Below are 21,770 nucleotides of genomic sequence, written 5' to 3'. Positions count from 1 at the left end.
GTAAAGGCGCTTTATAATTTCTTTATTGGGATCAAACGTATTGCTCCACTCCAAAGCCCCAGAACCCTTAACTAAAAAAACTGATACGGAAGTAACTTCTGGCCTGTGCACTAAGACAAGTACGGTTCACCTTTTAGAGTCAGTAAAAAAAAACGAGGCAACCCACCACTCATGAATCATGATCACTCAAAAACAATCTTAAAAAATATAGAATAAAATAAATAAGTTATCCTATTTGCTGATATCGTGTCCATTTCACACGACATCTCCGCTTGCACCGTCCAGTACTTGCTGCACATAGGAACTGATATCGTGGCGATTCGCGGCTTGCTTGGCTAGGAACGGTATGTTCAATAATTCAGCATACCTTGGACGCTGCGAGTAATCTCTTTGACAACTGGATAACAGTTACTTGTCAGAAAAAACTCGAATTTGAGTACCAAATTATATTGTTCATTATTGACCAGCCAACGTTAAGTGGCAATAGTTGATTAATGACACGCCGAAATCTTAATAGGTACGTACAGAGTATGTATAAAGGTAATAAAGGACCTATATACAGCCCATTCTGAAGTTGTGAAGAGCGTTGTTTTCTGTCTAGGAAAATACACGTGCTTTACTTCGTTTATAAACGAAGTAAAACGCGTGTATCATCTTAAACGGCTTACCAAGCGGTAACGAAATCGCGGAAGTCAAGGGAATAGGGTAAATCACGGGGTAATTTTGGAGGAGTAAGACTCGTTATTTCTTTCGCAAGACCCAGGACCGTGGTGGACCGGAAAGGTAGCTGTCCCATGGCTATTTCCATCTGTTTACGATACACTGTTGTCGTCGCAGACGTATATTATTTAAACATACTACAAGCAACACAAACTTATAGAAATATAAGCAAGAAAATTAAATTTCTAAAATGTATCATGCAGTACTTTGCAACTAATCACTGAAATTATTATTTCTGTAGTTTCAAATAAAAATTAATTACAGACCTACATATTACATGTGTCAATATAACTATGATCCAAATCATCAAATTGATTATAATTAAGGTGGTTATGGTTGTACAATGCTACGCAGCACTTTGTCACGTTGCTACATTTATGTAGATATACACCGACCGATGTAATCCCGAGACTCCACACGTCGGTACGGATGTCAAAACCTTTTTCGTTCATACTGGCAAGTAAATCGGTATCCACACGTTCCGGCTGAAATTGAAAAGCAAAAATTGTGCGGTCACAAAAGCAAATAACATGTAGCGGACTGATGATTAACGAACACACCGCCTGGTAATACTGATCGCCAATATTGCTTTTTGTGAGTGTTTTTCTAACTCCGCACTGATTCCAAAATCACAGATTTTCACTCTGCCATCCTTGGACATCATAATGTTGCTGAAAAAGGCATTGATGTGAAACTTGAAAACATTGGAGCACTTTGGGAATGCAGTATCAACAGCAAAGGGTTTGCAATATATTAAACTTGCCTGTGGCGAATTATCATTATTGTATATGTACGTTTATTTAGGAATTAATATATCCACCCTAGGAAGCGTGAGAATCGTACTACTGCACATAGAATAGAATTTCTGTTTAACAATTAATACAACAATTACAATTAATTTGTATATTCCTGCAACGTAAAAATTACGAAGACGTGCATATCTTTAATGACCTTGACAACTTTTACGTGATATAGATAATCATTAAGAATATAAAACGCATATTCGACACTAAGCGTACGGTCCGAAAATATTTTAGCTGTATTTTTATGATAATATACATTGACGATTCATTTACGATTAAATTTGACGATACCTTGGCTTGATATCGCGATGCATTATTTTAAGCCGGTCCTTCAAGAAGTGCAGACCGCTGACGACCTTCAACATGAAACAAAAAATGAAAAAATATACGATCTCGTATCTTCTTTTGCAAAGGCTTGTTTATGGATGACGTCATAATTTATTTTCTAAGAGTCTCACAGAGAATAGAATGGATGCCATGACTTCTTCCGGTAACCTTCTGCCCGTGCCATAAACTCGCTCGTAAAATTTTTCTGTTAAGAAATCAGTCAATACAAGATACCAACGATAAAGATAGCACACTGCAAAAAATGCATCCGTATGATAGTATGAGTTTCAACTTACTCAACGAAGTGTCCATCAGTTCCATGCAAATCCACACAGCATTCTGAAAAAAAACATAAGGCAAGCCTATCTACATGTATAATTTGTTGTTAGCAAAAACAAGTGAATGGAGTACTTCAGCGATTAATGTGCCAAAGGAGCGAATTAGATATTCCTGGTTTGCTTCGTTTAGCTGAATTTTTTGGTTTATCACAACATCCATGTACAATCGTTTTCGCATATCCAACGGATCACCCGAGCTATTATTGTGCACCAGAATTGACTACAGGGCAAGAAACAAAAGGTAATATTATTAAACTGGAAACGTTAAGGCTATGTCGCACGCTGTTGATCGACACTTGTAATTTTACAGTAAATTGTACTTGTTAATATTTACACTGAACTTACAACTGATTATAACTTTTTAAGTACTTGAATGACTGATACATAAATACTACTACTTCACAAACAGGACTTTGTTTGTTACCTCATAAAGGCGCTAATTGTAAGTTATGAATTTAACGCTATAATTATTGGTGTGTTGTTTGTGTTGCTCCGATATGATGAGTTTGATTCGGTAAGCAGATATCTCATGTACGTCCTTATTTGTTTCTCTCATACTTTGATGGCCATCAAAAATTGCGACGATCGGTGTCTGTACTTGTAAACAAAGCCATAGGTGCCACGATCCAGTGTACCTAAACACTCTAACGTGTCAGGCGAAATCTCGTGAATTTTCCCGTTTTCCTCCAGTTGCATTTCGAAGTGCGACGGGATGAAATCAAGAGGGTACTGCTGCCTATACAAGGCAGGGGCACATATTACAAAAATATAATAATGTCAATACATTTCGGGATTTAAAGGCTTCGAAATAATATTATAAGCCTTGCAGAAACTGAAGAAGGTATGCAGCGTTGGTCTTACTCGTGGGTGTTTTCCAGCATCTGTAACTGTACCGGTAGTCTGAATTTGGGCAGCGTTCTGGGTTCTGCAAATTATTTTAACTCTATTTTTAATGGCATTTGTCTTTGACGATACTTCTATACAACGGATCAAACCAAAAAGAAAATGATGATTATGGTAAATAAGGAAACTTACGCCGCGCATTTTCCATGGCGCGGAGTCAGCTGTCTGCTGATGTTCCGCGTAAAATATAAAGTATAAATACAATGGTCGCTGGACTAATTGGATTTCCGTCTCTCAACATACAAACTTAAATGCGGTTCTGATCAAAGTAGTTATGGTTGGAACGTCGTATAAAACAACGATTGAATTAAGGTTGCAGAAAAAATTAACGAAATCTGACAGCCAGACTATACTGTCTTTGAGCCCATAAAACCAAGGTGAGCAGTTGCAACAGGTACTTGATGATACAAGTGTTTACTGCGAAACTTGTATGCAAAACTTTGGAATCTTAGATCAAAATGTTTACGCCTTACGAAATGACGAAAGATGAATAATTATTGACTAAAGTCGCATACTGCAAACGCAAGATTGTATCGTTCGGTACGTGCGCACGTACTTGTTCACACAAACTCAACAGAAATTTGTTACCAAATGCGGAAACGAACTTGACAAAGTAAGCTGTGGAAGTTTGGATGATATCATATCGTTGCAATGTAATTTTGAACACCCTACTGTTATCGCAGATATTGGTGCATCAAGCATGCCACATTTTATGACGTCGCAAGTGTACCGAAAAGGTGAGGCTTCTATTTACCACTGGCTTATTTTAAGCAGACGGAAATCAGTGCCGTGTGTAGTAATGCAATTACATCATGTCCTAATAGCTAGGGTAGTGCTTTAACAAAGCAAATACTGTAGGTAAAAAGAGTAGGAAAGTTACTAATAACACATATGCATATTTTCTAATCCATTATGGCGGCGCGACGCTTGTAATGAATTCGAGTTAGTGATACAGAAACTAACACAGCTATCGTAAAAACACGTTCTTATATTGGACCTCTGAATATTAGTAATTTTGCAGCAGTATATGCAGCAGCAGCAGTATTTTGCATATACAGTACGACACACTGCACAAAATATTAGCATTTAAAAAATTGTACATTAGACGCCGTTTCAAGACCCAGATGCTCAAACACTAACACTCGTAAGTACACAAAACGCATCAGCTGTTGCCCTTAGTCAACGTAAAATTGATGAATAAAAGTAAAACAAAATTACAATGTCTGTTATGGAAAGACTGCATGAAGTCATGAATTAGCATGGATAATGTACGATACCGAATACGTCGACGTTTTCATGACCAGTTGAACTGAATGCGAACATTTCCCTGTAGCGCACTATCGATCCAAAGTCAAACCATGCCGAACACTGGCAAAACGTATCGATATTATTATGTTAGTCAATAGTTTATAAAAGAAGGTAGACGTATTGATTTTTGTAACCGACGCAAGATTACATTCAACATCCCGGGGAAGCGATGCACCAGGCGGGGCTTCCACTCATGAACGGGGATCCCAAGAATGCCAAATGCGTGTGAGCACAGTCCGCCGCCGCCGTGGCGTTGCGCTGTATTCGATCGATTGCATCCGCCAATGGGGAAACGACCTTCAACATGTAATAGGTTACATGCTGCACAACGTCTCTGCTTTTCCTCATGCATGAAATTTCTGATCATTCCAATCATTAATCTCGGATAAAATTCATTTCTCGTAACCACAAAAATCGGCTTTGACGATAATTACCGCGCACTGTGCAGTACGGGCACGTAATGAGCATAGACGTGTGCTATTGATCTCTACCGCTTATGTTGAGCACTTCTAGCTGCACGTACTGCTTCATAGATTTGCCTATAACAAATTTTACTGTAGATTTCATAAAACTTAGTGGATGCCAAGCATAATTTGAAACCATGACGAACGCCAACCCTGCATCGGACGAACTGCCACCACAGACGCCATTACTGGGTACTGATCGAACACGTCGGAGCAGTAGCGGTAACGGGGATTCACGATCGGATCTCCGTAGTAGTATTTCCAAGCGGGAAGCGAAGATTAGCGCCGCTGTATGGGGAACCTTACAAACGGTAAATTCGCAGCATCGTTCCAACTAGTAGCTACTGTGTTTTTTCTTTTCAAATCTGTTCATAGTCCTTGAACATTGGTCCATGTTATAATGTGCGATCAGGTGATCCACCTGTACGCCGTGTGCGTCCTAATGTACCATCTGTGCATTGGCACGGATGAACTCGGCGAGAACGCCATGTCCGTGGAGATCGACACCTTCAAAGTGACCCCGGGTCCAAGCGACACGCCGGCCTCCCGCGGGTCTACAGCGTACAGTAAAACCACGCAGTTGCCGAAAGTGGCCACCATGACCAGCAGCAGCGTGACGTCAACGACGACCGGTCAAATGATTGTGTGGGACTACGAGGCAGTGGATGAACTGACGTGGTATTACTGGACTTGTTTCGTCTTCGACAGCATTTCCCAGGAACTGCTGGTTAAACGCGACAAACTGTACTTCGCCTTCATCATCAGCATGATTATGTTTATAAGCCCGCTCTTCATGGTCATCGGAATCATCAAGGTGAGGTCTGCATATTTTGTATATTTTATTTCCTGTAACGGAATAGTTTACTGGACTCCCGTAATTACTGTAGTTTGTACAGCTCTATAACAGCATTCATTGGGTAAAATACTAGTAGATGACATAGGATGTAATCGATACGGTATCGAATATCGTTTCTGACATACAATAATATATTATTAATAATCATGTTCGCAACAATTTCGCAGTTTTCGCATGGTAATCCGCCGCACCGCAGCAATCGATCTTAGCGAGCGATGTTTTCTTCTTGTGCTTTAACACAAATCACACAACGACTTCAGACTCTGTGCACGCGTACAAGTACAGCGAGCGTTGCAGTCGCGCGGCTTTAATAAATCGCTCTTAATTATTGATATGCTCAGATTAAAAGCTGCCGAGAATGTCATTATCATATGTAAGTAATGTAACCTCGGCTCATTGCGGTAGCTTCCGGTACTAAGACAAGGCTAACGAAGAACGTATGTCCAGGACCAGGAGTACATAATGCTCGTATCGCTCGGCTGGAGGGAACACTCTTTTAATTAGAGCGATGTTCAATGTACAGGCAGTGTACATCTATACTTCGTAGCTGCAGTATAGTGTACAATACACCTTTTGTACCATTATCAGCGTCATCTGGAATCTTAACGTAGGTTCCTGCTGCCACCGTCACTGGCTACTGGAGTACATAAGACTAAAGTACTCATACAGAAGCAGCCCAACATAAATATTTTTCCTGAATTTTGCGTGATTAAATCCTCAAAATGTGTAAACTGTGTACGATACAGTAGCAACGATATTCTTACAATCTAGAGGTGCTTGTTGACAACTGTACGTTTTCAGTATTGTTAAGTATATAGTGGTACGGTACGTCGCTGCAGTTAAAGCTGCGAAAATGGCACCCAGGTAATATTCGTTAATTTTGTTTCTCCTAATTTAATTCATACGGATACATCCGTAATATTTTTACAAAAAATGAATGTATGGGATGGCAAAATGAATGTATGGCAACTGGCAAGAAGAATAATGGCTTTGAAATTTTATCATGCAAAATATAATTTTTGCTAAAATTTTCGAAATTTCGAAATTTTACGACCAAATACTCGTATCAAGATATCAGCATCTTATGTATTACAAATTTTATATTATGCAATAACTGATGGCAGTTGGACCTTAACATTTATGAAGCGTGTTCCTTGCAGTCTCGACCGGGATATATGACGTGCTTTAGCGCCTTCCAGTTTGGAGACGTTTTGATTTGCTTTATTGGTACTTGTTATCAATTGTTTGTAAATGGTCCTGGGATCAAGAGTGAAATCATGTCCAACGTAAGTAGAGCATCTAAAAAATTCCGTTCTTTGTAGTGTTTCATGTTTTGCATTTTAATGATTAAAAACAAATATTATTATATGGTTAGCCTGTATATATTGAATCGGTTCTCCGTGGCTATCTTTTCCGTAATTACAGTAAATACTGGTACAGCTATTTTATCTAAAAAGTGAGTACTGATGCAGACATCATGCAGTTTTGAAACTCGACATAAATGATAGTTATGCCATGATCCTTTTTAATTCAAATCCTACTGATGTTGTGAATTTTACCAGCCACACCATCCCCTTCGCGACCAAGTATGTGGACTAAATCGCTGGTTGGTCTTCTTCATTGCTGCAGTCATCTTAGTATGCATCTTGGTTGTAAAGGTCAGTAATTCTGACAGTTCCTTCAAAATTTTGACTTTAGACGAATTCGGTTAGCCACAACCGATAAATATCTGCTTTTCAGTTGTACTTTTGGGTAACTGTCATGGCGTGCATCCGCTACTTAAAGACCGACAAACAGGACGAGCTGCAATGCACACTTAACGCACCGCCCCCGGATTACGAAACGGTTATGGCGAACCCGAGCACGTCAGCGGCCAGTAAAACGGTTGTACGGACCGACGGTGACCTTGTGGAAGTTGTGGTGACATCAGGCGACGGGACTACACCGGTTTACTGAAATGAGGCTGTGTGTTAAGTTTAGGCACCCATCTGATAACTTGAGAGACCCTTCTATGCCATTAAACATCACTGACCACGTTGTATCGAATTTCGCTTCTGTAAATAGGCATATGTTTACGATAGCGAGTTCTCTTGCTATACTTGGTTCAGTAGTTCACTGTTTCATCCATGCATTAGCTGTATGTACAAAAAGCAAAACTGCAATGTCTTGTATTACAGAATTTATAGTGAATTTCGTGAAAAAATAAAAATAAAACAAAATTTAGTGGTAAACTACCAAGAACAACTGCAACAAAGCTGGTGACCGTACTTGTCGAGTTAGAGGTTCGAAGTTCTTTGTTGTCCCGTATCGGTGTCACTAATTAATATAAGGTACCGGTCGCCAATCATCCAACCACTTAATAACAAACACCAGTGACAACTTTATTATTTTAGACGTACTTATGTATCTGTACTATGTACGCTTAAAAAACGATCTGTATTCTATGGCATTTGAAATTAAAGCATATTGCTTTACTTATGATTAGTCATTTACAGAGTAGATGGATTATATACGCAGCAGCAGTTGGATTGCTGTAATTTTGACTAAACGCTGTGCTTGCTTACCAAGCAGCAAACTTGCGTTTGATGTAAATGAATCTCACAAGAATCGGGCAAGTGCTTCCGATTGTGATCGGAAGTGCTACAGCTCCATGTGTAGAGCGCTCCGGTGTTTGTGGTTTTTTAAATTTTGTTCCCATTTTGCGGTCACAGAGCACTGCGTTATTTATTCTCAGTTTGTGCGCATTCTTAAATATTGTAATGCTCTATTAATAATTTGTTATCTGTGTTCCATATAGTACTGCCCACTTTTGATTTATATCGATTTTCGGCACAAATTTACCCTGTTAGGCTGTCACTGCTTTTATAAAAAGCATAAAATTATTGCAACACACCGGAGACTGAAATCAGATTGAAAAACTTTCGAGAACATTACGCTATTAAAATTAATGTGCGCGATGACCTTATCTGAACGTACAGAAACCATGCAGATAAGTCTCTGTTTTATTCCCGCAAAGACAGCCGTATCATCAATGGGCTCTCTGCTGTCTTCCATATAATAAATCACTCGTGGTTACCAGTACTTTATTAACGGATACCAAACGACAAACGTAAACAAGGATTAACACACCAGATGAAAAAAATTAAAGAGATATTTCCGTTGTAGGTATTTTGCCACCAATTTTAACACTGACTGTTAGCTGCCAATTAACGCGTTAATTGAGGTTAATGCTACGTCGGCGATGCCTGCTAGCCTTCGCGGCCGACCGGCCATTCAGACAGGATGCCTTTGGACGCTTTGGCGGCTCAGCGGCGGCCGCGTGCTTTGTTGTAGCGTTTGCACACGCTCGTTTCGAGCTGTTCTTGTGGCACTGTTCGCATGCTCGCCTCACGAGTTCTCATTTCACGTTAGCTCAGTTCTTGTTCAGAACGTCGCTGATTTTGTTCTGCCCTTGGAATCGAGATCTTCGTCTTCCCTGATCTGCATCTTAAATTCTGGAATTTTGAGCTGTTCCGCGAGCCGTATTCCACGCCTCGCAGTTATGATGTTATCTAGGTGATCACTGCGGCTAGTTTTCCCTTGCAGGGTCCTGGTGCTGTATGTGCGATGGCTCTCCTCGTTCTGGGTCCTGTTACCATCACCGACTGGCTAAATACCCAACAGAATTTCAGATTAGATCGCGTGCGTCATCTAAATCCGAACTATATCCAAAGAGCCAAGCGAACAGCTCGCACTCGTGGCAGCTTTGAACGATATGCACTCGTTAAGCGGCCTTACAGAGAACCATCAGTGCAAAGGGAACAGCGGACAAGATCACTGCTCAGCGCAGCCCGTCCAGTGGAGAGATCGGTCCATCAGCTGCTGTGGCTGCGCCTAACGAGAAAACAGGCCACCAAGGAAATCTGCACTAATGCTGACCAAGCCCTTCTTTAAACGGCAGGGCAGGCCTTCAACTACGGTCGCACCTACCCTTAATGGGAAGCAAGAAATCAACAACGACCGCACCTGCCTTTGACGGCAGCACCTCCCTCGGACAGCAATGCAGGCTTTCAACAATTGCCGCTCTACCTCCGGCAGCGACGGCCCCCTTCCAACAGCGGCGCACTCCTTGGACGCCAAGCTTGGCCAATAACTTGCTCTCCGAGTTGAGAGCTGCACCTCGGAGAGCAAGGTAGGACTCCTGGTACGGCTGCACCTTCCTCGGCCAACTGACAGGCTCCCACGATCGGCGGCGGCGCGGCGCACACCAACGACAGCAAGCTAGGCATCTAGCGAAGAGCTGCATCTTCGGACGGCTGTGAGGCCCCCTTCAAACAGCAGCGCCCTCCTCCGACGGCAAGTAGGCCCACCAGCGACGGCCGCACCTTCCTCGGACGGCATACAAGGCCCCCTTTCCAACGGCGGCGCCCTCCTCCGACGGCAAGCAGGCTCAACAGCGACGGCCGTACCTTCCTCGGACGGCAGTCAGGCCCCCCTCCAACGGCAGTGCCCTCCTTCGATGGCAAGCAGACCCCTAGCGGCGGTTGCACCTTCATCGGACGGCATACAAGGCCACCATCTCCGGTGCGCCTACCTCCGACGGGAAGCAGACCCCTAGCGGCGGTTGCACCTTCCTCGGACGGCATACAAGGCCACAATGTTTGGTGCGCCTTCCTCCGACGGGAAGGAGATCCATAGCGGCGGTTGACCTTCCTCGGACGGCATACAGGGCCACCACCTTGGGTGTGCCTACTGCCGTCGGCAAGCGACGGTTGCCCTTTCTTCGGACGGCAGACATGCCCCCTAGCAACGGCAGCGCCCTCTTTCGACAATAAGCAGGTCCACTAACGACGGCTGTAACTTCCTCGGACGGTATGCCTGCACCAACTGTAGCAGACAGCAAGCCAGCAAGCGATGGCTCAGAAACTTTTAACGGCAAAGATAACTTCTCCTCCCACCGGCGGCTTGTATGCGAACTTGACGGCTGCACCACCTCGGACGGAAGGCCCCACCCACATCCGACGGCAAGGCAAGCCAACAGCAACGGCTGCACCTACCGCGTAGTAGCGCGTTCCGGAAGCTGGCACCGCTCGCAAAGGCTTTCCCGGAAGTCATCCCGAACATCTGGGCCGACCAGCAGAACGCGTTCAATCTCCCGACAGACTAGACGTGACGATGGAACACCTTCAGTACCACCATCCTTCCGTTTCAACAAGAACGACCCACGGTGCCGGCTGGTCACGGTTTTTGCAATTCTGTATTAATGACGGCGCCCTGTCAGTACCAGCGACAGAAGTAACCGTGCTACGGTTTGCGGCTCAACTTTATCTTCAAACGATATCGCCCGCTACAGTTAAAGTCTTCATGGCCGGAATCGGCAATGCGCACGCCAAAGCGAATTTGCTGAATCCCACTGTCTTGTTGGCGGTGAACAGAGTCATCGACGGCTGCAAGCGCATTTGTTCCACAGTGTCGGATCGCCGCCTTCCCATCACTCTGGACGTCATGCGGCAACTGAAGACGAGATAGTATCAGATCGACCGCCGTATCCCACTACGAACAGCGGCTTATTTGGTGCATTTTCCCAACGGCGTTCTTTGCTGCACTTTGAGTAAGCGAGTTTATTTTCCCCATCGCCAGCAAGTATGACGAGCGAAGCAAGCTGCTCATCAGCGACATACGGGAAAATTATCACTCGAAAATTATCCTCTACGATTCGACAATTCAAGAAGGACCAGTTTGGACACGGGTACAGGATCGCGCTGCACGCAACCGGCCGATCAGTCTGCCCTGTCACCGCATTGCGAAATGACATCGCGGCAAGGGATCTTTCAATTTGCACGCACTGCCGCTGTTTGTGCAAGAGAACGGTCTGTTTGTCACAAGAGCGCAAGTTGACCGCTGGCTTCTAACTCACCTACGCGGAATTCTCGAAAAGCATCGGTATGGAACGCACAGCTTCCGCATCGGTGCGGCTTCAACAGCAGCCTCACACGGAGCCTCGGAAGCCAAAATTCAGAGGATTGGGAGAAGGAAGTCTTCCTGCTATGCAAGATATGTCCGCACAGCTGTTCCGACACACGCCCTTGACGCTTACGGACAGAGCAGTGGTTTGGGGTAGTTTGGGGTTGCCTGTGCGGCTGGAGCGATCAGAGGTGGCCAACGCACTCGCGTTCACGCATCTTGTTCGCGCTTCCGGTCAGCAGCTTCTCCAGCATCCCCCCACGCGCTGCGACGGTTGCATAGGAGACGTAGAGCAATAACTGCCAATTAACGCGTTAATTGAGGTTTATGCTACGTCGGCGATGCCTGCTAGCCTTCGCGGCCGACCGGCCATTCAGACAGGATGCCTTTGGACGCTTTGGTGGCTCAGCGGCGGCCGCGTGCTTTGTTGTAGCGTTTGCACACGCTCGTTTCGAGCTGTTCTTGTGGCACTGTTCGCATGCTCGCCTCACGAGTTCTCATTTCACGTTAGCTCAGTTCTTGTTCAGAACGTCGCTGATTTTGTTCTCCCGCCCGCCGCGCACCTGTTGTTTCCTGTATGTTTATTTTGCTTGAACACAACCAAAATAAAGGGGTTGCCTGTGCGGCTGGAGCGATCAGAGGTGGCCAACGCACTCGCGTTCACGCACCTTGTTCGTGCTTCCAGTCAGCAGCTTCTCCAGCATCCCCGCACGCGCTGTAACGGTTGCATAGGAGACGTAGAGCATTAACAAACCCAGCACGGATGAATAATGTCTTAGGATTTCGAGCATTTTGAGCATATGTATTAAATAATAGTGGATTAGCGCAGACCAGTTGTATAGATACACGGAATCTATACATACAAACATGTGACGTCACGGCCGAACCCACAGCGCACTGATTCGCTGCCGCGCAAATTACATGTATGCGTGTATGAAGGCGGTGCCAAAAATCCATCCACGTAAGGCCCTTACGTGTATGCATGTAACTCCTCCCCTTTTGATGCATACAAACAAGTAGCTGATCCAGCTGCCAGTCGATATCAAAATTTCAAACGCTTATCTTTCGTTTACTCCTCAACGGATTTTCCCAATCGACATATCAGAAGATGTAGAAATTAAATTTAAACTTTTCGATATCTGACAAGTGGATATTTATGACAAATCAAGATAGTTATGACTGTTTTCGTTTCTCGTAGACATAGCATAGGTCCGTGCGAGGAGGCGATATCTGACAAGTGGATATTTATGACAAATCAAGATAATTATGACTGTTGTAGTTTCTCGTAGACTTAACATAGGACGCAAGCAACGCCTCCTCGCACGGACCTATGCTATGTCTACGAGAAACGAAAACAGTCATAACTATCTTGATTTGTCATAAATATCCACTTGTCAGATATCAAGAAGTTCAAATTTAATTTCTAAGTTCGGCTCATTGTTGAAACGTGTAAAAATGAGACCCATATATCTGTGACACATGCCGAAAAAAACTGAACTTTAAACTCCGTGAGATATCAAATAGTTGCACGCCATTGATGCATCACACATTTGCATCGAGCGGGCTATTCTGAAAGCGCCAAAACGTGCTCACATATGTAAGACATATGTAAGTTGTTGACTGCTTTTGATACCTTTGTGTAAATCAACACACGCAGAAATCATCATCTTAAATTTTTGCAAAATGTCACGAGTTAATGAGCGTAAACCGGCCATTAAGTTACTTGAGCATATAATCTTATTAGATTATTTAAATGATTATTTTAACGACTCAAGCGAGTCTGAAGAATCTGATACCAGCAGTACGAGTACGGAATCGGATAGCGAAGACAGCGATGACGGGTTTTCAGATTTGATTTCACCTTTGATGTTGCGTTTTTACCTCGATCAGTTACGTTATGTCGGGAGACCATTCGTACCGAAGTCTAGCGCATTCTACGACGATCTTCTCTTCAGTCTGGATGAAAGCCGGTTTCGACAGGAAATGCGGATGTCTCGTGCAACATTTGACGCCGTGCTCACCCGAATCATCGACCACCCAATTTTTAAAGGTAACTCTAATAACAGCCAAGCACCTGTCGCAAAGCAACTCGCAACAGCCCTTAGCCGGTTCGGTTCATGCGGAAATGCTGCTTCTGTGGGATCGGTTGCGCGGAAATTCGGGATATCAGAGGGAACCGTCGATGCCTTCACAAAACGCGTTATTGTGGCATTGGTTTCTCTGGAGAAGGAAGTAGTGCGGTGGCCTACTACAGCGGAGAAGCGGATTATAAAGCATAAAATCAAATCTAAGCACCATTTTGCCAGTTGCATTGGATTTGTTGATGGCACCGACATCGTTCTTGCCACAAAACCTTCGATGAACGGAGAAGATTACTTCAACCGGAAAAAGCGGTATGCCTTGTCTGCGATGATTGTGTGCGATTACTCAAAGCGGATAATTTACACTTCCTGTGGGTTTACTGGGTCTGCACATGATAGCCGGGTTTATAAGAGCACTGATCTGTACCGTAATCCACGCAAATACTTCAAGAAAGATGAATACATTTTGGCGGACAGCGCTTACGCAATTAGCTCAACAGTTATGCCGCCGTACCGGAAGTCGGAGAAACGGAGAAATCTCGCTAACCGGCGCTTCAACAAGCAGCATTCAAGAGCTAGAGTACGTGTTGAGCACTGTATCGGTATGCTAAAAAATCGTTTCCAGTGTTTAAAGGGCTGCGAAATATAATTGCTTGTAAAAATGATCATAGCCGTGCCGTACTGTGGTTTCGAACGTGCGTAATATTACATAATTTATGCATCAAAATGAGTGACCCGTACGATACTGAATGGGGACAGCTGCCACAACAAGCGTCAGAAGAAAACGGGAACGAGGCCCATGAAGCAATTCCAGAAACAGAAGAAGGAACACAAAAAAGAGAACGAATGAAAAACGCTGTATTAACTAGTATGGCAGAATAATTGAATGTGTATTACACTGCGAAGTATTAAAACTGGAATTAAAAACGGAAAATGATTTTGCGCTGCTAACGTAATTAATTAGGACAACAAAAATGAATCGTACTACTCTAAACCGGCTTCTCTCATTCTAAGCCGCAGCTCCATACGTCTGTTTTCGGCTTCGACCAGGCGGATTTTTCGTTCTTCTATTTCTCCTTCCAACTGTTTTTTCTGCAGTTCCAGTTTGTCCCGCTCTAATTTCGCTTTCTCCGCGGCGCGCAGGTTGGCGGCCTCCTCTGTCTTCTCCAACCGAGATCCTCTGCCTTGTTCCAATCGCATAAGCGTTTCCGAAAACGACATCGTGGTCTTGGCCGATGGCGGCTTTCTCATGGTTTTTCTCTCCGCCCCATTAATTTCTTTAATATCGCGGGCAGTAATTTCCGTGTCTGATTCCGAGCTGGCATCACCATCCATCCGTCTGTCTGCATAACTACGGTGATCTTCATCCGGGCTTACTGGCTGCTTGTTTGAGGTCACTGCGCTAGACGATGCTATTGGCGCCGGTTGTTGTGGTTCTGCGTCAACACTGTTGTCGATGTCATTGACCTCCCCTGCACGTCCAGGAAACATAAGATCTTGGGCACTTGTCGAAGCCACTGCGGTTTCGTGCATACTAGGCGGCAGCATAGATGGCCGAAGGCTGAACACCGGATCCAGGTCGTAAAAGTAGGGGAACAGCTTAATGATGTAGTCTATAAGAAAACGACTAATATCATAATGGTGCACAATGTACATGTATGTACCTGTGGTTCGCCCGTTAATCCTATAATGATGTATATAAATATTTTGCTTATTACGGTAATTAAGATTTATTCCCTACGGAGATACGTGCATTTAAATTCGGCGACATATAATTTATAAAGCAAAGGTATATGGCAATTTTACTATTCGCAGTTTCACATGTACCGCTGCATGTACAATACGGCAAAATTATTGAAGTAGCATTTAAAAACCAAAACTTAGTTACACGCGCATACAGGTACTGTACCTACTTGCACCAACGACACAAGTACGGTATTACATAACACTTGACAATAAACCTAATTTCACAGGATAATAATTAAAATTCATTAATAGTTCCCCAATATAATTACTGTACTTATGTTGCGAATTGATCACAACGATTGTATGGAATTATTATTGTATGGAATTATAAAACTATATTTCCTAGTTTTATGTTAAAATATAGCGATTTGCAATAACAAAAATGAATTTTAAAGTGATGACATTTTAAAGATTTTAAACTGATAAAAGCTGTTCTGCAAGGTATTGTTTAGTGATAAATGTTCGAATCCGGTTGAAAGTTTAACTTTTTAAATTTTAAAATTTTTAAAATTTGTCTTTTCTTGAGTTTTTATTACCTTTGATTTTTGTTCGACTGTAGCCTTGCTGCACGGTTGAGATCCGGCTCAATACCCGCGCCGGTGTTGTCCAGCCAGTCGCTCGCCGCCTTGTACTTTTGCTCCCAAATGCCAATCTTCTGCTTGATTTTCTTGGCATCAGTCCGATCCGTCTTACAGACCGCCGCAATATGTAATGCAATTGCGCGTGCGACGGCCATCTTTGTTTCTCCACTGGTCTTCTTTGTTGTGCTTTCTGGGCCTGCTGTTTGCCCGGCGGATTTCCATCTTTCATAGTTGTTCAATTCAGTAAGCCAATCCACCAAAGTTCTCTCTTCTTCTCTTGTCCATTTTTGGTAATCGCGCACGCCGGTATCGTCAGGCCGAGCGACGGGATTGTCTGGCTGCGCTGGTGGAGCGGAGACTGGGAGAGAAGACGGGGCAGAAGTGAGAGGCTGTGCTGGCAAGATCCGTGGGTTTCGTGCTGCATTCGGCTTGGCTTTCTTGCGCGCTGGCTGTGATGCAGTCGTTGATTTTGCAGGCATGGCAGTAATTAAGCAATTAACAAATAGTAATTTGTGATGGTTTGTAATCCGTTAGTGACTGCAAGAAGTTATGCAACTTCCACGATTAACCGGATTAATTATCGTTTTGAAATTGTAAACCGGAGAGTTATGTCTGTGAGTGCATGTGTTGTTTAAGCAAAATGTCCACTTTGGCGCCTTTTGCGCTGGAAAAAGCTACTCGCGAGTAGCTTTTTCTAGAGCGACATTCATGCATATATTGGGGCGTGATCATCAATGCGGATAAAATTCATCATCGCTTTGTGGACCAGTTATGACCGATTATCTTATCTCGTGTTTAGTCAGCTTGAGCAGCTTGTACACAATGTGCAGGAATGTCACGATGTGCAAGTCGAAACTGAACGCTAATAATTTCTACATCTTTTGATATGTCGATTGGGAAGATCCACTGAAAGACAAACGAAAGACGAGTATTGTAAGTTTTGGAGATCAACTGGCAGTCAGATCGGCTGCTTGTATGTGTGCATGCGAGATGGCTGGCAGCTATACGCGTGGCGCACACCAGCTCGCTCGTATACGTTACGATCTATACAAACACGCCTGTTTCCGGAAGGTTCTGACGTCACATGTTTGTATGTATAGATTCCGTGTATCTATACAACTGGTCTGCGCTAATCCACTAATGGCACGATGTTTATTATATTAAGGAGGCACGAACAAAATAAACAGGCGTGAGCAGAACCTGTTATTTTTGCTAATGCGCAGTTCGCTAATTTCAATGACAATTCGATATAATAACACATAGTAACAATCTGGGGATTTACAAACAGCCCATGTTAAGCTAATGGCCACCATGGTAACAAGCTTTTGAGTGACCACTGGATTGTGGGTAGTGGGCATTCCAGAAAATTAATGATACAGGAACACTCTCGACACTGAGAGGATTCTGTAGCACTTGAGAGCGTGCAGATTGGATGTGTGGAACGGGAGAACATTCGAGACAACGGCAAAGTGTCGGGGACCCTTGTCACGTAGTTAGTATTCATATAACCAGTTTACGGGATCTACATCCGCACACAAACTTTTGCGGCGCAAGTTTGTTACGCAATGCACACTTCGCAACGGTTGATTGCATTGGTCCCAACCGCTAAGAAAACTAGAAAAACTAAGGAAGAGAAAATCTAAGAAAACTTGAGAAACCCTAAGAATGCCTAAGAAACCTAAGAAACAAAGAAACCCAAGAAATCTAAAAACCTAAGAAACTTAAAAACCTAAGAATACCTAAGAATACCTAGGAATACGAGGTGCGCCCTCTACTTCATACCCTGAAGTAATAAGCAGTCAACATAGTTTGCAATACTTTGCTATAAACATATGAGATCGATGTCTGAAGCCGAGGCTGACAGGCCCATGGCAACAATTTGTTTTTTGAGGCACCTGCTTTCCCTCGAGGCGCATCGGGTCGGCGATAGCGCAACATCACCCGCGTCGTTGCGACGATTCTGGCGCACTTTACCGCGTTTAAATCGGCCTACCCGTTCGTCTAAACATAATTTTCTTAGCAAAGGCCGTCACGGCTGTTACGGATGTAGTTAACAAGCTGACCACGGATGAATATTGGCTTACGACTGGGTAAATGAATCAGTTTAAAATTCATAGATTGCAGTGTATTCGAGGAAGCAATAGCAGTTAGTATTTTGTTTGAAGCAGTTTCGTGCACAGCGGCTAATAGTCTCCTCAGAAGCTTGCAAATGAACTGAAGACGAGCTTGATCATTTGTTTGGTCCGATTTTGGACCATGAGAAACGCAGAGGCGAAGCCAAAGCTGTTTCTTGTTTGAGTGCAGTATAATTGTGACCGTGGTAACAGACCAGCCCATGTTAGACCTATGGCATCCATGGTAACAAGCTTTTGAGTGACCACTGGGATTGCGGTTCTGAATTCAACAAACAACGACTGGTCTTAGATCACCCGCCAGACTGGGAGGTTTTCAAAACATTTTGAAGCAGGAAGATCGGATGAGCAGAAGCGGAGATTACCGCGGTCTAACATGAGAGGCCAAAGACCTGCTAGAGATGTTTAGTATTCATATAACTACCGTTAATACTTAATACTTACTGTTAGCACCTACTGTTAATACGAGTACTTACTGTTGCTACCGCAGTGACACGTTGCCCAAATGAAACTTGCACAATTAGGGTACTTCTACTAGTAACGTGGCCCACGTGGGTGTTAATGACCAACTGAAACAATTAGCGTATGGTATGCATGTGCTCTGCAACTGGATAGGCAGCTTCAAGCCGGTATGGGTTGTCGAGCACAGCACCACAAGAACTGACCAACCCCATGAAATTGTACAGCAACTTCCAAAGGTCTAATGCCAAAGGTCTAAGTGACATGTAGCACCAGCCTTCACAGTAGCATTTTGTAGGCACCACGAAAATAATCTAGTGAATCTTCCTACCGCAGTACATGGCCACAGACGACAATCGATAAAAAAGGTCACAATGGATGAGTTTTGCTGTAACTACGACGCTTTTTTTGCTGAAACAATATATTCGTACTCAAAATGGAAGGGCTTCAACTGGGCGCGCGATTCACTGCCCGCACATAGTATCATTAGATTCCTTGGAATTTAAGAATTCGATTGTGCAAAAGGTTTCTCCCAAGCAATAAACTGAAGTCGCAAAACTTCGAAGAACCCTACAATGTAAAGATGGCTGAAAGCAGTCTTCCCAGTTAAGGATACTATGATACAATGAAATGATACTATGTGCTGGCAGTGAATCGCGCGCCCAGTTGAAACCCTTCCCTTTTTTCAATACACAGATGCGCATGGTGGGCGTACAGTGTAAATAGTACGGAATAAAAATCCGCTGGAATATGTTCAGCGCGATTAAATGTCACAGAAAACTGCTTTGCTACAAACAAAAGATATACGAGGACATTTGGGTGCTTTGAACATACCCTGCACGATTAGGCTGCGATGAACAGCTGGTTAGCCGTAGCTCGCAACGCTAATGATATCACAGTCTGAATGCAAACGGCTATAAATTTAGCCGGCTGTTCATCGCAGCCTAATCGTGCAGGGTATGTTCAAAGCACCCAAATGTCCTCGTATTAATATAGGGTTGTTAGCTTATTTGTACTCTGATTGCTCTCGCATGGAAAAAAATGCGCAATCTTCACCGGTACCTTTTCGACTGCAATTCGAGTACAGCCTGGTATTCCTTATGCAACACGGTGCAGCTATTTGCATTTTTCTATTAATTGTCCAAAAAATGTAAAAGAAGGTTTTCTCTGACGCGCACACAAGTCAGGTGAATAAATGTAATACCCGAGTAAAACAGTTTGTAAAACATACGTCAGCTAAACGTTAGTTAAAGGCCAAAATTCGAACATGTTCGAATTTTGGCCTTTAACTAACGTTCAGCTAACATATTTTTTACAAACTGTTTTACTCGGGATAACTGAAGTCTATCCAAACCCACGACCACGACGGCAACTGTGTAGCGTGTATACACTGCAATGCAAATGGCATAAGGAATCTGGAACTGAAATCTGAAACAGGCTGAAGACGATTGTGAAGTACTTGAGCAAATTTTTAACATACTAATGCAGTGTACACCTACATTCTTTTCATCCCCGGTATTAAATCAGCCCCCGTTTGTTTTCCAGGCCGATGGATGCTGGCATTATACTAGTTTGCTGGCGAGTGGCAAGTTGGCAACCGATGCATTTCGTAACAATAAGATAATTCTGATATGTTGCTTCGAAATCTGAGTGTACAGCGTTTTTTGTGAGTTCTAATCAAGCATACGTACGGATTAGGCAGGTCTCCCAAATTTTCAATATTTTTGCTTGTTGTAGTGACCCATGCTCCAGTACTGTGAAGGGAAACATACGTATGCCCTGGATTTCGGATACTCGTATTATAAGAAACTAGCGAGATAAGCTAATTTGTTTTCACTTTGAAGCACAGGATTGATAATGTTGACTTGCAATAGTGACCGACAATGGGCGACTGAATTTTGTACATCGATTAACGATTTTATGATATCTCATCATTAAAGCATCTAAATATCAGCAGCTCTCGGAAGATCTTTCGACGATTGTAGCTTTATCCACCAGAGTTGCTAGCAACAACCGGTATGGGTGAGACGGTTGGGATAGGATTGGCTGGATAATAATACGTCGGATCACTGCACGTTCGCATGCCACATCCGTTACTGCAACATTTCTGCGCTCCAGGACACCGATAGTCCGAAAAGCATCCAGGTCGAGGGCACATGTACATTATCATAGTACAGTAAACTGCAGGCACAGGGGGACAGTTGCCAGGCTTGGAAATGGCGACGATAGAACTGCTAGCTGCCTGGGCGGAAGTGTCAGCGTATACCGGACATATGGGCCTCGCTATTGACGCAGCTGTAATAAAAACAACTTTATAACCAAATTGTTTAAATCTGTTTACTTCATAAATATTGCATGAATTTACGTAAAGGTCAAACATGCGAAGTGCGAACACAGCAATGGTACAAAAATATACACCTACTATTTGAAACCGTTTGGGCAGCAGCAACGGCTACCACTACCAGAAGTGTTACCGGTATAAACTGCATTTTGGAAATTGGAAATATGAAGAAAGCCAACGAACTGCAGAAAAACAGAATCAAAAGCTGCTTTGGCGCGTCGTAATTTATTTACGAAAGTTCTACAGGTTTCTGCGGAGACTATCCCCTTATATATTCGTACGGCAGCCTTGCATTTGCTGATGCCAACAGTATCTGCAAACCCTACTTCCGTTTCGATGCGTGGTTATAACCTATAGTGCATGCATAATATTTACCCAGGAGTATTTTATAGATAGCTATCGTCACATGCGATTTGAAATGAAAGTTAACAACATCCGCTTAAACGGCATTCGTCCCTCAACAATAATCTGGCATCTGGAAAACTGCAGGATGTGGGCGCTGATGATATTCAAGTTTTATACGAAGTCAGCATAATGATTATAAAATATTTTACAAAATGTATAAACTCGATGTGTCAGACATATTGGGTGTATAGCGCGCGCCTTTTGCGTCGATCTGTTTTGAATTCCTTAGCCTCGTACTATGATTCAAAGGGAAAAATTTAGATAGCGACAATAACTGCGCGCAGTACTCCTTTAGCTAGCTTTTTGCTGTCCCACCACTTCTGTCCCAGGTTTTTTTAAACAATTCCAAGGTGAAAAGTCGGA

General features: G+C 43.4%; 4 protein-coding genes across 6 annotated transcripts; 2 read left to right on the top strand and 2 right to left on the bottom strand.

Annotated features, from left to right (window-relative positions):
- Positions 1–6: 6 nt before the first annotated feature.
- On the bottom strand, positions 7–3,700 carry LOC129598524 (dual specificity mitogen-activated protein kinase kinase 6-like). Of its 2 annotated transcripts, none has more exons than XM_055496480.1 (11): positions 3,224–3,700; positions 3,050–3,113; positions 2,747–2,924; positions 2,262–2,408; positions 2,147–2,189; positions 1,982–2,055; positions 1,815–1,879; positions 1,281–1,391; positions 1,116–1,205; positions 669–857; positions 7–397 (listed from the first exon to the last, which is right to left on the bottom strand). In XM_055496480.1, exons 1-9 carry the CDS (start codon positions 3,237–3,239, stop codon positions 1,169–1,171), a joined length of 735 nt encoding a protein of 244 aa, XP_055352455.1. In that variant the 5' UTR covers positions 3,240–3,700; the 3' UTR covers positions 7–397; positions 669–857; positions 1,116–1,168. The 2 variants fall into 2 exon arrangements, with proteins under 2 accessions (XP_055352455.1, XP_055352454.1); XM_055496479.1 differs by having other exon boundaries at positions 669–808.
- Positions 2,317–7,920, top strand: LOC129598523 (uncharacterized). Of its 2 annotated transcripts, none has more exons than XM_055496478.1 (6): positions 2,317–2,429; positions 4,960–5,174; positions 5,276–5,677; positions 6,880–7,005; positions 7,282–7,377; positions 7,460–7,920. In XM_055496478.1, exons 2-6 carry the CDS (start codon positions 5,001–5,003, stop codon positions 7,673–7,675), a joined length of 1,014 nt encoding a protein of 337 aa, XP_055352453.1. In that variant the 5' UTR covers positions 2,317–2,429; positions 4,960–5,000; the 3' UTR covers positions 7,676–7,920. The 2 variants fall into 2 exon arrangements, with proteins under 2 accessions (XP_055352453.1, XP_055352451.1); XM_055496476.1 differs by lacking the exon at positions 2,317–2,429 and adding an exon at positions 4,467–4,705.
- Positions 7,921–13,450: 5,530 nt separating this feature from the next.
- LOC129598558 (uncharacterized) lies at positions 13,451–15,278 on the top strand. The gene has a single exon (XM_055496530.1). It carries the CDS (start codon positions 13,529–13,531, stop codon positions 14,390–14,392), a length of 864 nt encoding a protein of 287 aa, XP_055352505.1. The 5' UTR covers positions 13,451–13,528; the 3' UTR covers positions 14,393–15,278.
- On the bottom strand, positions 14,511–16,225 carry LOC129598540 (uncharacterized). Its single transcript, XM_055496505.1, has 3 exons — positions 16,026–16,225; positions 15,408–15,427; positions 14,511–15,356 (listed from the first exon to the last, which is right to left on the bottom strand). The coding sequence occupies exons 1-3, from the start codon at positions 16,223–16,225 to the stop codon at positions 14,728–14,730; spliced, it is 849 nt and encodes a 282-aa protein (XP_055352480.1). The 3' UTR covers positions 14,511–14,727.
- Positions 16,226–21,770: the final 5,545 nt, after the last annotated feature.

This window comes from Paramacrobiotus metropolitanus, unplaced genomic scaffold, assembly GCF_019649055.1.
Source record: "Paramacrobiotus metropolitanus isolate TYO unplaced genomic scaffold, Prichtersi_v1.0 Parri_scaffold0000124, whole genome shotgun sequence".
Taxonomy (NCBI): Eukaryota; Metazoa; Tardigrada; class Eutardigrada; order Parachela; family Macrobiotidae; genus Paramacrobiotus; species Paramacrobiotus metropolitanus.
This window is presented reverse-complemented; position numbering and strand designations above follow the sequence as displayed.

What these genes read in the sequence shown, in the direction of transcription:
- LOC129598524 (XM_055496480.1), bottom strand. An exon ending in ATGCTGGAAAACACCCACGA is followed by an intron (nt 2,925 to 3,049) that starts GTAAGACCAACG and finishes TGCCTTGTATAG; the next exon opens with GCAGCAGTACCCTCTTGATT. An exon ending in TGGCATCCATTCTATTCTCT is followed by an intron (nt 1,880 to 1,981) that starts GTGAGACTCTTA and finishes TTCATGTTGAAG; the next exon opens with GTCGTCAGCGGTCTGCACTT.
- LOC129598523 (XM_055496478.1), top strand. Translation starts at nt 5,001, where the DNA reads ATGACGAACGCCAACCCTGCATCGGACGAACTGCCACCACAGACGCCA. An exon ending in TATGGGGAACCTTACAAACG is followed by an intron (nt 5,175 to 5,275) that starts GTAAATTCGCAG and finishes ATGTGCGATCAG; the next exon opens with GTGATCCACCTGTACGCCGT. An exon ending in AGAGTGAAATCATGTCCAAC is followed by an intron (nt 7,006 to 7,281) that starts GTAAGTAGAGCA and finishes GAATTTTACCAG; the next exon opens with CCACACCATCCCCTTCGCGA.
- LOC129598558 (XM_055496530.1), top strand. Translation starts at nt 13,529, where the DNA reads ATGTTGCGTTTTTACCTCGATCAGTTACGTTATGTCGGGAGACCATTC.
- LOC129598540 (XM_055496505.1), bottom strand. Translation starts at nt 16,225, where the DNA reads ATGGCCGTCGCACGCGCAATTGCATTACATATTGCGGCGGTCTGTAAG. An exon ending in CAGTCGAACAAAAATCAAAG is followed by an intron (nt 15,428 to 16,025) that starts GTAATAAAAACT and finishes ACATCATTATAG; the next exon opens with GATTAACGGGCGAACCACAG. An exon ending in GATTAACGGGCGAACCACAG is followed by an intron (nt 15,357 to 15,407) that starts GTACATACATGT and finishes GTTTTCTTATAG; the next exon opens with ACTACATCATTAAGCTGTTC.